General features: G+C 26.6%; 1 protein-coding gene across 2 annotated transcripts; it reads right to left on the bottom strand.

Annotated features, from left to right (window-relative positions):
- Nucleotides 1-33: 33 nt before the first annotated feature.
- On the bottom strand, nucleotides 34-13,523 carry LOC145971488 (O-acyltransferase like protein-like). 2 transcript variants are annotated; one of them, XM_083099200.1, is made up of 14 exons: nucleotides 12,869-13,523; nucleotides 9,981-10,192; nucleotides 8,983-9,167; nucleotides 8,261-8,472; nucleotides 7,729-7,923; nucleotides 7,558-7,651; nucleotides 7,040-7,334; nucleotides 6,408-6,487; nucleotides 5,777-5,872; nucleotides 5,509-5,638; nucleotides 4,984-5,158; nucleotides 3,793-3,935; nucleotides 2,365-2,512; nucleotides 34-125 (listed from the first exon to the last, which is right to left on the bottom strand). In XM_083099200.1, the coding sequence occupies exons 1-13, from the start codon at nucleotides 13,245-13,247 to the stop codon at nucleotides 2,390-2,392; spliced, it is 2,319 nt and encodes a 772-aa protein (XP_082955326.1). In that variant the 5' UTR covers nucleotides 13,248-13,523; the 3' UTR covers nucleotides 34-125; nucleotides 2,365-2,389. The 2 variants fall into 2 exon arrangements, with proteins under 2 accessions (XP_082955326.1, XP_082955325.1); XM_083099199.1 differs by lacking the exon at nucleotides 34-125 and having other exon boundaries at nucleotides 1,765-2,512.
- Between the last annotated feature and the right edge of the window lie 321 nt (nucleotides 13,524-13,844).

Raw genomic sequence — 13,844 nt, 5'->3', positions numbered from 1 at the left:
GCGGCATCATGATGAAGAGAATGGTGGGGTCGAGTCTCTCTGTGGAGTGAAAACTGACAACCTTTAGACTGCGTGCAAGGCAACTCATATTCATTCACACATGTGTTCGCGTATGCTTCGGACACCTAATAATCAGAGAAAGAGAGAGATATTTTTTTTAGTTTTTTAGTTTTAGTTAATTTAATATAATTCTATCTCTTTTTTTATAACAATTTAGCAAAGCATAGTTACTGTTATATGCAGTATCAGTATTGATAAAATATTGCATCACTTATGGAAGCAGAAAGATCATTATTTTAATGAACAAAAACATAAGTATAAATATTATCAAATTATATTTTATTGTTGTTATTTTAATAACTTTATAAATAAAACAACAAGGAGAAAAAGATAAAAAACTTTTTCAATATTATATTATTAATATTAATATTATATTATATCAATATTATTAATTAATATTATATTATATGTTCTGTATTTTTTGGGAATGATACAATATTTTTAATCGATATTGTATAAGAATTACTTGAATCTATAATTTTTTGCTAAAAATATTAACGTTAAGGAGTCTGTCTTTAAAATTCATAGTCGTATGGTCAAGATGTTTGTGTATATAGAATTTAAACTTGAAATTATCATTAAAATTCTGAGGAAGTTGGCATCAATTTTTTCCGAATAGTTTTTTGCAAGAGCGGTATATTTTGTACACTTTAAACAAGACGTTTAAAAATCGTCTTGTCTCAAAACTTTCGTTCGAAAGGAGTAAACTTATGAGAGAGATATTCGAAAGTATAAACATTTTAATGATATTCTTAGAATTACGTGTCATTATTATCACGTTTAAGTACATTATATAACTGCAATTCCGGTTTTGCATTTAGCATCATTTAGCATAGGAAAAAAATGTCCGTCTTTCTTCAGTCCGGATGGTGGATCGCATATCACCAAAAATTTAACGAAGTGTCTCCTTTCGATAGCGATTTTTTAAGCTTCCTAGCGATAATAATGCAGGATAATAAAAACTTAATTATTTTAATTATTTTCAAATGCGCGAAACAATCTACAGCAGGATGCGACGCGGACTATGCTGTTTCAGGTAATGAATTGCAAAATTTTCAACATCGTTTCGCATGAATTCGTGTCACATTAACGACGGAGTCTAGAAGAAGTTTCACCGTGAAATTTCATACTATTAGAGAAACGCTTCTCTTTCTTTCTCTATCTCTCTCTCTTTCTTACGAATCCATTGATAGACTATCATTGGTTGTTCGGTCATGCTGAAAATTCTTTCTTCTCTTACGAGGTTCTTCGACAATGACTTGCTCGCCGAGATTTACAACGTCGTACAAGTGAGCGAAAAAGCAATGTCGAAGATTCTGCGTCGAAATAATCGTTGACAAGGATTTCATAAACGTTGATGGAACGCGCATGATTTCTTCCGCAAGAGACAGCAGAAAGTTTTATGCAAACCAGAATATTGCTCCATTAACATAATTATTACGTAAACCAAACCATCTCGATAATTTTTTACGTACGACACACAGTTATTTTTTCGCAACTTTTTGATTCCATTTTTTATGTGCAAAATATTAAAATTGTTTCACATCGATAGGAAATTTGTAAATATGTCAAAACTTTTTTCAAAAAGGTGAAATGATTTACGGAAATATTATTTTTCTATATAGAGATTTTATTTTTATTGATAATATATTTTTACATCAAAATATAAATTGAAAGATAGATTTTTAATTCTTGTAAGTACATAAGTTATTAACTTGTCATCGTGTAATAAAATTAAGACACGTATGTCTTACTCGAGTATCGAATACTAATCAGCAATCATGTAATGACACAGTATTTCCGCATAAAAGAAAGTGAAACTAATAGAAACTGTGAAATGATTTCTTCATTTTCTAAATCTTCGATCAACAAAGGCACTAATCATAAATATTGCTAGAATTATACGATGACATGGACAAAAAATATTTACAATGTTTTGTCAAAAAAATGTATGATTTTTCATATTGATTAAGTTACACATTTATCATATTTAATTTATATTGTATCATAAAGTAATTCGCACACATTTATAATACCATAATAAAAAACTATAAAATATTTGAAATATTGAACACCAAACCATGCAAAGCATTTCTCACATTTTCAATAACACACAAATATTTTTTTACTTCACACAAACGCTATCCATATTATATTAAATATGTACCATATAAATATATATACCATATAAATATATATACTATAACAAAAAGCGTATATTTGAAATACTGGAATATAGTGGATTAAATTATGCAAAGCATTTTCTACATCCTTAGAAACAATATAAATGGTTGTTTATCTTACACGCAAGGTTCCATCCCTTTTAGTATTATTTCCATTCTCTCATGGGATGAAGTATTCTCAACAAGGACACTACTGGTGCTTCGAAAAACAAGCAGAGGAATAGCGATGATATGTATGACACTACCACAACTCCGAAAAATAGAATTGCCTGTAAAATACAAAACGATATTAGCTAAAAGAATCTGTAAGCAAGAAATGTCGTTAATATAATATACTATTTATGTTTTAAATTACATCAACCAAATTTTTAAAAGCTTATTTAATATTTTAGAGATAACAAGAAATAAATTTAAATTTTATCCCTTTTTACACAAAATTTGATTTTTAAGAAACATAATTCTTGAAAAAATAAAATTATATTGAATTATATGCAAATATAAATTTCAATTTTTAAAATAACATTTTTTAGATGCAAAAAATGACGGCTGAGACATTTTATATAGACATTACACGATGATAATAATATTATACGGAATACATTATGCTAAAATACATTAAACTAACTCTGAAAGGTATCATATTTTCTCTATTACTTTCAGTGCATGAGTCAGAATCTAGCGGCATGTACAGACATATGCCGATTTTGCATTAATCGGTAATGAAATCAACTGTACTTGACACACATCCAAATATTCAAATTTTTTTAACTTATTGTCAATTAATTTTTTCTAATTATTTCTTATTTATTATTTGCAACATATTTAGTTTGCATTGAGTACAAAATTCAATATTTGAAGATAATAATATTTAAAAAATAATAATGTTTACATATCAATTAAATTAAAAATTTGTTGCGTCAAAAGTAATATTTATTATTTAATCCAACTATATCATATTTTATAGTTTTATTATTAAATAAATCATTTATTATTGAATATATTTTCTTTTACATTAATCTAGCTTGCTGATACAAGAGGTCTCTTATATATCGAGGTGCAGTATATCTTATGAGTACATTAAGATACCAATAGAGCATTAATTTAATATTTCGTTAAAAATATTTTTTTACAAAATTTTTTGAAAATTATTTTGAAGAAAAAAATATTTTTGGGAAAAGTATAAGTACTTTATTAAGAAAAATATTCTCTATTAGACACATATGATTTTGAGTATATTAGCAGATGGGCGTCATGTCTCTGTAGTTTTTTTCTTTATTTTTTTTTAATGATTGCAAAGATATTAAATGTGGAAAGACTGCGGAGTTAACTTTTTACAAGGAGTTTAGAAATATCAAAAAGATAAATATAGACGAGCAGTATTTTGAAAATTATCTCAATAAATAACTTTCTTTCTTATAAAAAAAGCTTATACATTAAAATGCTTAGAAATATTAAATATTTTTTTACATTGATAAAATTCTAAATTTAAAGATTAAGACTTTGTCGAAATGATATAATCGATAGTATTTTTATAATAAGTGGAAATTACCACAAAGCCATATGTAAGATGCCACGAACTCTCAACCTGCAGAATCATAGCGCGTAAAAGTGCAGGATGCACTAAATAAGTGCAGTATGTTAATCTGGAAATAGGATACAGGTACTTCCATGATAGTATATGAGTAACTATACCTGAAAAACAGAATTAACTTTTATAAAATTTTCTTTATATACATTTATATAATTTTATACATATATATATATATATATATATATATATATATATATATATATATATATATATAATTTTTTATATTAAAAATAAAAGCTTTTTATATATAAGGAAATATTTATATAAAATAGTACATACATATTTTTTAATAAATTATAATAATGCACGTAATGCTCGGATCGTAAAAAAAAGAATTGTTTAATATTTTTAATAAATATATGTCAGATTTTTTATATATTTTACATATTTCAAAATAAAAAATGTGCGTTTTGATACATAAAAAAATTATTACATGTCATAAAATAAAATAGCTTATAAAACTAATTTAAGATTGTTTATACACTACCGCTCAAAAGTATTTGGCCACCTAGGTAAATTGTGTTTAAATGACTATAAATAAATAAAAATCATTCATTTATATTAATCTATATATTATATATATATTATCTATATATCTATCTATATATTATTTTTGCAAAATATGCGTCAAGAGATGTGTTTTCTGTTCAAATGGCAGCAGATAACTGATGCAAATCTATATCCGTTACATTCTAAAATACCAAATAAACAAAAAAATTCCATGAAACACGCGCCTTTGTAGTAAGAACTTAAAAGTATTCATTCTAGGAAAAGAGCCATAAATACCTTATTTGGCTTTGTAGCTATCTGTTAGTAAACATGAAGTGATATTTATAATATAGCTATTGAGAACGACTTTCCGTTAGCGCATAAACAATAAACATCGATGAAAGGCAATAGACACAATTTCGTTTTCGAGTTTTCTCTTAAATTAAGGGTGGCCAAATACTTTTGAGCGGTAGTGTATATGCTTACAAGATTGTTTCAAAAAGAAATGCTCCTGAATCAATTGAATATTTTTAACATTATTTTTTAGACACGAATTTCAATCTCATTTAAAATTATTATGTATATTATACTATATATTATACGTATGATACTTATATCATATACATATATTGTGCTATATATTATACATATAATATTTACCGCCATATCCGCTGACACAGGCGATCAAAATCCATGCCAAGCATATTGCCCATCCAGAATGTGATAATGCCGTGTAAAATACGGATAATATTGGTCCGAATGTAGTTCCGTGTAATCCATATATTATACTGGCCATCGTGATTAGAGAAATAGACCAACCTATTACAACCACAGCCTGCAATTATGAGTATCAATCACTTACGTTTTGCTATTATTATAACTAATTATGTCTTTGATCACATGTGTCAATCATGTGATGCAAAAATACATTACGTGTATAATTTTTTATCGTATATGTAATCGTTTATGTAAAGATTTCATATACGTTCTGTATATAACATCTTATTCAATTACATTTTTGCATTATTTAAATTATGAATTTTCATAATATAAATATGAGATTGAGTATAAAATGCATGTATTGGCTAAGCTAATCTATGCAGAAAATGTATTTGTATAAATGTAAATGTACTTGTATATAATTATCGTTGCATTAGGAACGATCTATGAGAGTGGATTGCTTACTTTATTCATATTTGCCTTGCAGTCTATCTTGAAGAGATACCAACCAGTGGCCATTCCTACGAGATACGGTCCTATTCGTGTCCATGGCTTGTCATAGAGATTCTCGTAATGTGCAAACGGGTCCTGGATACTGAAAATACATTTGCTTAATCTTTGGAGTCTGTTTTCTTACTTAATGTATGCATTCCTAGACAAGCATAATTGATGCGCGAAATATGTTTTAAACATAGAGATACGAATGTGTATGTATGCTTGCCATTTGCCGTACCTTGGCACATGTTTGGTGTTCAAAGTGATTAACGCTGTTGTGATCCACGAGGCGATTAAAAAGAAAGCTCCGATGAACGCTGCTACAGGTAGAAAGCTACAAAGAAAAATCGATTAGGTAATATCGCGAATGACGATTGCATTTATATTAGCTGTTTCTTTCTTCATATCGACTGTATAGAAAAAAAATAAGTGTCAAATCAAAACTTATATACTTAAACTAACGCGTTCATTGTTTCGTATATACGCAACAATTTATAATCTTCTTAGAAGAATTTAATAATTTTAAATTTCAACAATATTATAGTCTTATTTTAATATTGCAATTGTCACCTCAAGAATATATAATTATTTAATTCTACTTTAAGAAAATTATAATCTCTGATTTAAAAATGTTATTTTCTATCTAACATTGTTTCTTTCCCATTCAAGAAAATTAAATCTTAAATCGTAAGAATATATTTTTCTTGATTGAGCTATATAAAATGGCTTCATTCAAGTAAGCAATTATTCAAGCAATTATATTTTTCTTTAATTAACGCAATAAAATCTCATTTCGAGATTTCCATGTTAAAACTAAATATATTTTCAAAACAAGAATGTCCTTTTTTTCTGTGTGCTCTTTCTCTTACCTTGCTCCGATTATCAAGATGATTATTCCCACAGTATAGAATTGTGTGTCGTTCGCCAGATACCAACTCCAAACCATACACTATGGATTAAATATTCAGAGTTCGATTAATCGATAAAATATTAATTGCAGAAAAAGTACATGATATGATATGCGCGAATGCATAATGTTAGTTGTATTTACAATTTAAACGTAACATATAATTTATGGTTATATATAACTTGCAGGAAACAATTACTCGGGTAGAAACAATTTAAAAATAATAAATTAAATGTTAGAAATATATAATTATTAAAAATTATTTAATATTTATTTAATATTTCTGTTTCATATTTATATATTTGTTTTAATTCTCAAAGGATATGACTTGAGTTTGGAATATAATTTTTCATTAAATTCTTCGTGTTTTACTCCATTTATCTTGCTATCTCATAAATCTTGCTATCTTAAAATGATGTGTTACTTGTAAGCTTTACATCTCTTTCTCTTTTTTTATTTACATGAGTAATTCTTGTCTCGTTCAAAAGTTATATGTATAATCAGTGCAGGATTTCTTGTTAAAAGATGGAAATAAATTGATAAATGATTGATTATGCGCTCGATGATTTATAAGTCATGCAGAAATGCACTTACTCGATCGTCCATATCGAAATAAGTATTTATATATAAGGCGTGCCGCCACCAGAATTTCTCGCATGTTTTATAATCCAACGCAGATAATTCAGTCATGGAATGATCGTGATACCATTTCATCGATACCTGAATCAAACCGATCACCAAAAGATAAATCGGGGTCAAGCGAAAGTATCTGTACCACATCATTCCCAAAAATTGCAGGACTTGACCGTGACATCCTTTTATCATCTTTTTGTCTTGTATCCTTTTATTTGCCAACGTACGATAATAAAGAAATGCTACCAAACATCCGCTAAAACAGAGATCATTATTTTTTCTCATTCTTATCTGCATATTTTAAATTATATACACACTATATATTACATATGTGATATGATGTATTATATTATTAAAAAATATATATAGTATTTGAATTCAATATTCATTTATATTTTAATTTTATAAAATTATGCATTCAATTTCAAATTTCTATTCTTTTTTCGTTCATTTTACATGAAATAGATGACTAATCATACCTGATAAAGAAAAATGTGTCTACAGAATATGTACCATTACCGATTGTTTGATAGAGAAAGTCGTTTTCTGCTACATTTCGAAACATTTTGTAATCTACAACAAAGATAAAAAAGATTTTACGCGATGAATGTGCGTAACATAAATTGATTATCTTCCGTGTTGTTACGTACCCGAAACTTCATTAGCTAATAAACACGTGTGTACCAGAATTATCCAGAGCATTGTGTAAAATCGTAGTCCGTGTATCGGTGCTAACGTATCCTCACCGACATTCAGACTGCAGAGCTTAGACATATTTACGAGTAGACTAAAAGACAGCAATGCCTCCGATAAAGGTTTTGGCACGACTTTCGAGTTGCGGACGTCTAAAAATATTTGGATCGCAAAATCATGAATTTTACAAAATTTTATTGTATTATAAGAACATTAATAAGTTCGAGAATGAAATTGGATACGTAATTTAAAGCAGAAAAATATTCCTTTATCATCGATTTTCCACCTTAAATTGAATATCCAGTTGATTCATTCTCGATTAACTATTAAACTAACTTGTAATGCGACAAAATTTTGTTAAATTTGTGAATTTGCGATTTAAAAATTTATAAATTATAAAGATTTATTATATAGATTATAAAGATTTATAAATTTGTTCACATTACATACGGAAAAATTATAATGAAAGAATGTTTTTTGATGGAATACCTAAAGAACCATTGTGTTTCGTCATAGACCACAGTTTCGAGAATGTAATTCGGCGATCGAAATTTCCGTCACATCTCAGAGATTTCAATCCTGTCATGATTGTAGTATTGTTGTTATTTCTTTTATTTGCTTTGAGTAAAATCTTATAACGTAGTGCAACGTCATAAAAAGTACCCATAAGTATAAGTACACATACAAGGACGAAAGAAATCCTGCAACATATGAATGCATTCTTATAATTATAAAGACTAATTTGACAAAAAAAACTTTGATTATACAGTTTCAATGCATTATGTGTGTACTTAAAATATATTTAGTATAAGTATACGTAAAGTATATTTTCAATGTGAGTTATATCATATATGTTGTATTGTTTCTGTCAAGTAAGTGCAAGATACAAACAGAAGATTTTACAATTACAAAAATTACATGAAAAATACATATATTCTCTTTTACATTTATTATTGAAATATAACGACATTAAGGTATTTATTACTATAAAAACTTTAATTATGCATTTATTCCATTATTTATTAACGATTATGTATTTGTTTGTTCATCAAAATATTTGAATAATTACGATACTCCTTTGTAATAAATATAAAATATAATATTATTAAAATATTAGGATATCTCTTAATATATTCCAAAGATTAAAAAATTATGTTATACTTTTTACTATATCTTTTCATCTGTATACAATATTATAATATAACACTTACAATAAAATATAAAATGTCGTATCTTTCCAAAATGTATATCCTTTTGAAAGATTTCGTATGTGATCGATGGTAATTCTTAATGGTAAATTGGCGCTAGATTGATTTTGTGCGAAATACAAAAGTCTCTCGACATCTTTTGTATCGCACACAATTGGCATGCATAATCCAAGGATAATATTGTGTGTCTGAAAAATATCTTACAATTAGTGTATACTTAACACAATGAGATATACCTTTCGATTTACAAAACAAATTTTCCTAAAAATTCTTAAGTGCTCCTAATTTTTTTTTAATTTGTTCTTGTTTACATCATAATTTTAATATTTTTCTTACATGAATACATGAAAATAGTACATTTATAAATTTTTCATAAAAAACAAAAAGTGATATAACCATAAATATTTATCGTAAATCCATATAATATTATATAATAAATATTATATAAAAAATGCATAAGATCATTAATGTAACATGATGTTAAATAACAACGCGTATTCTTTATTTTTAGGAAATACTTCGATATTATCGGTGAAAGTGCGATATAAAAAGTATTATATAATTTTATTCTATTGCGTCAGATCTTGATTCTGTTGTATCATGTTTTTAAAAAATTATGAAAATTATTTGATAATAAATCAATTCTGTATTTTTTTTACATTTACATCTATCGTTTGACAAATAATATGAATAATAAAATGTCAAAAAACTTCATCTATTTGAAATGTAATTGTCAAAGAAATATAAATGTGATTATACAATTGATGATCAAAATGATAAGACATTAATGCAATAATATTTTTTACAGTTGTTACGCTTGTAAAACGATATATCGAAATTTTATATATAATTCATTATATTAGGAATATATAACATTTCTTAAAAATATTATCTCAATTATTATTAAAAAATTACTAAAATTACTAAAATTACTAAAAAATTACTAAAATAATTCAAATTATATCAGATTATAAAAATTGCTAGACTCTAGTACCGGTTACCTCATTTAATCCAGGTTTCAGGATTTCAAGGATAAGATTGATGGAGTTCACGCTGACGCGGAAAGGCGGTAATTCTTCATTTCGTTGAAGTTTCTTATCCTGTTGCCATTCTATAAATTCCTTTTCCATTTTGCGACATTGATCTGCAGCTCCAACCCAATATTTATTACCAGAAAATATACCCCATATATACTTGCCGTCCGCGTCCATCACTGAAAGCGAGAAAAAATCGAATAATCTTGATATAAAAAGTTAGTGATTTATAAAAAAAGATATAGTATCAAAAAATCATGCAAATTAAATAGTATATTTTTAGAAATTACATATATAAAGTATTTAATAAAACTATTTGACAATCATCATCTATCAATCAAACTATTTGACAATATCATTAAATAAATAAAGAGTTTACTAAAATAACTTATTTTAAAGTATGAATCAGTTATCGCGTAATTTAGTGTTACTTTTATATCGCGAATTAATATAGTTTAATTTATAACATGGTTAAATTGTGTTAATCATTTATTGCGCCGTTTATTGATTTTTATCCTGTGTGTTTTGTCAAAATGTATATAATATATCATCTGCTTGAGAGTTATTACCCAAACTAGAACTTAATGCAACACGTACACTGATTCATTCTAGTGAAAGTAGTATATATACTACTTTCACTAGACTGAATCAGTGTATTATCACTGAAAAACAGTAAATACTCACTGATTACAAGCAGTTATAAGTACAGCACTGACTTACAGTGATGATACACTGATTCACTTTTAGAGAGTATGCATATTATACAGCATGTTCAATCGCGAATTGATCTTATTGCGGCTGTCTCGCCCTACTTTCACCCTTTCTACAGGAAATATCAGGCCGCATCAGGCTTGCATTTCACTTAGACACGGTTGTTATGTATTCCGAGAGAATCATTAATAACAATCCCGGAACAAGCAAGTACTAAAACTAAGTTTTCGCTCTTCATTTCAAATTGTCTTATTCTGCACTTCATATAAATATATATATATATATATATATATATATATATATATATATATATAAGTATTTCGATTTATGAATACGTTGCACAAAAGTGCAGAAAGATTTTCATTTATTCTTTATATTTAAACGAAAGGTGGTAAACGAGAGAGAGATTTAGCACAATTTGTTATATTTGCAATATTCGAAATTAAACTCACCGACGCTCATAAAAAATTTAACAAGATGATAAATAATATTGAATTTTTTAAATAATACTCATTGGAAAAGCGGAATTAAATCGTATGCATAATAGCAGGTTCTAATTAACTTGGAGCGATACGGTTGAATGCCAGATATGCTTCAAAAGAAAGCGCTTTTTCCTTAATTATGTAGTTTTATGTAATAATAGTCCATTATGTATGATACATAATCCAGATAAACAAGTTATCCAGATTATGTCATGAAATACTTAATATTTCTATACATAGTTATATAAATTTCTAATAATTTTACTTTAATATTAACAAATTTCCTTTTAATATTATAATATTAATACAAATTTCCTTTTAATATTTAAATATTAACAAATTATCATTTAAAAAATGATATTATGGATTGTTAACAACTTTGTGATATAAGTCTATTAGAATAATAAAAAATTAAATAATAATTATAATTAATTTAGAATAATTTACTACTAATTGAGCTTATATCATTATTTTTTATATAATTTATAAATGATTCTATCGAATTGCATGTAAATGTGATAATTAATTCTATTATTTATAGGATTTAAAGAGCATTGAAAAATATTCGAATATTAACATAGCACATTGAAATGAAAGTATTTAAAGAATTTAAAGTTTATTTACAAATGATGTGTGCATTTGAAAGAATATTAATAACTTTCTACAATGAAAACAAAAATAAATAAGAGTTAACGGTCCGTATCAATTTCTCCGTTATCAATTTCTGCAATGAAATAGTAGGGAATTGGGAACTTCCTGAGATGTTAATGAATGACAATAATGGCATGTGACTAAAACCAATTAGCATCTTCAACATATTGGAAAGCATTACGTTACATGACATAAATGAAATATCTTCTCGTAAAATAGTAGATAATAGTAGATATATTAGTTTTGTCAGATGAAGTCTTTGTATATAGCAAATAATGAGATCTTTAATCAGTCTGTTTAATGATACCACATTATCAATGATGACAAGTTCGAATACAATTTTCTCCAATGTTGCAATCGTTTTCAATGTGCACACAAATTATCGAATAATTGCAATGTTCTTCATTGCAGTAGCAATCTTTTAATTTGCAACCTTCTTCAAGTTTTTTTTTATTTACAATTCATAATTCTTAATAACAAAATTGTTGAGAAAATAAAGCTATCTGTCTGTCTTTATTTATTGCAAATACATTTTTATAACAGAAATATCATAAATATAAATTCTCTCTTTTTTTATCTCTTTTTTATAAATTGATTTATATCATCATGAATTAAATATCCATATATTAATGATTTTATTTTTATCACGCCATCTGTATATTCTGTTTTCTAAAATTTATTGTTCAAATTTAAGTAATTTTTTGTGACATATATATGAGAACTTCAACTATGATAATGTTATTTAAATACTATTAAATGCTATTTAATGTTATTTATGCGTTTTATGAGATTGAAGTTTTATTTATATATATAAGATGTATATGATAAATCTTATAAAATTCATTTCATGTATTTATTTTCTCATGGATTTACTTTTTTAACATGTGTTCCTTTCATAAAAACGAAAAAATCAATTTTGACATGCAAATTATTTTAAGAAATTATTTTAATTACAAACTGTTGTCATATGTCCATGCAGGTTATGTCATATTTTTTAAAAGTTGTACTTACTTTTTAGAGCCCAATTTGTTTTCCTTGATATGCCCATCATGTACCGAGTCAAATCTTTACCGCACGGTAACGAAATACCTGCATCTCGATATGTCTCATTCTTCCAAATTCGCGAAATAACAATTGGATTCCAGATTTGTAAAAATTGGTCAGCATTCCAAAGTTCGATATTTCTATCACTTGGCTCAATCGTGTTGTTCGATGAAAACTTGAATTCATTCTTGCTATGAACAAATTGCTCCCTAAAACTCTTCCCATTAGCGATGGATTCCTCTATTGACAAGGGATCTTGTGAAGATGATATAGTTTTAGTCACATTGGAACATGTTATCAATCGTTGCAATAATAGAAAATACAATATAATTCCGTAATATAACATTCTCACAAAAATGTGTTTATTAAAATTTGTCGCGTTAAACAATTATCGCAATGATTTCAAATTGTATCACAAATTATAAATATTTAAAATAAATTTTTAAAAAATGTAGTTGAATTACATGTAGAAATAAAACAAGATAAAAACTCTAAAATGATTTTCAAAAATGATGAAGGCGAGTAGATATCGATGATGTAATCTGTGCACGAAATATATATTTCTTCGAATATTTTATGTTTTATTCCTCGAGATTTTGATTATGTGTGTAATTGTCGATAGCGTTAGTCATACTGTGCATATACTTCAAATGCTTGTTCAAATATATTCTAGCCGCCGTCTCCCACTCTTAGACGTCTATCAACTTCACGTATACGTCTATAGAAGGTAACAAATTGTTATCGTATTAATGCAAGCATGTGCACGGAAGGTACATTCAGAGTTACTCAACGTTGCGAGAGCAATTTATATTCGTCGACGTTTCTTCCGCGTTTAGTTTATTCTTAAAAGAAATGAGAAGAAATTAAAATTAAATCTTAAATTGTTTCCGAGTGAGGTATTAGTTTACAAAAATTTCGATTTTCTTCTTTTTTTTTCTTTTCT

Source organism: Camponotus vicinus, unplaced genomic scaffold (assembly GCF_025532165.1).
Source record: "Camponotus vicinus isolate PSW18456_S1 unplaced genomic scaffold, iyCamVici1.0 SCAF_5, whole genome shotgun sequence".
Lineage (NCBI taxonomy): Eukaryota > Metazoa > Arthropoda > Insecta > Hymenoptera > Formicidae > Camponotus > Camponotus vicinus.
The sequence above is the reverse complement of the archived record's forward strand: the minus strand, read 5'-3'. Positions and strand labels throughout refer to the sequence as shown.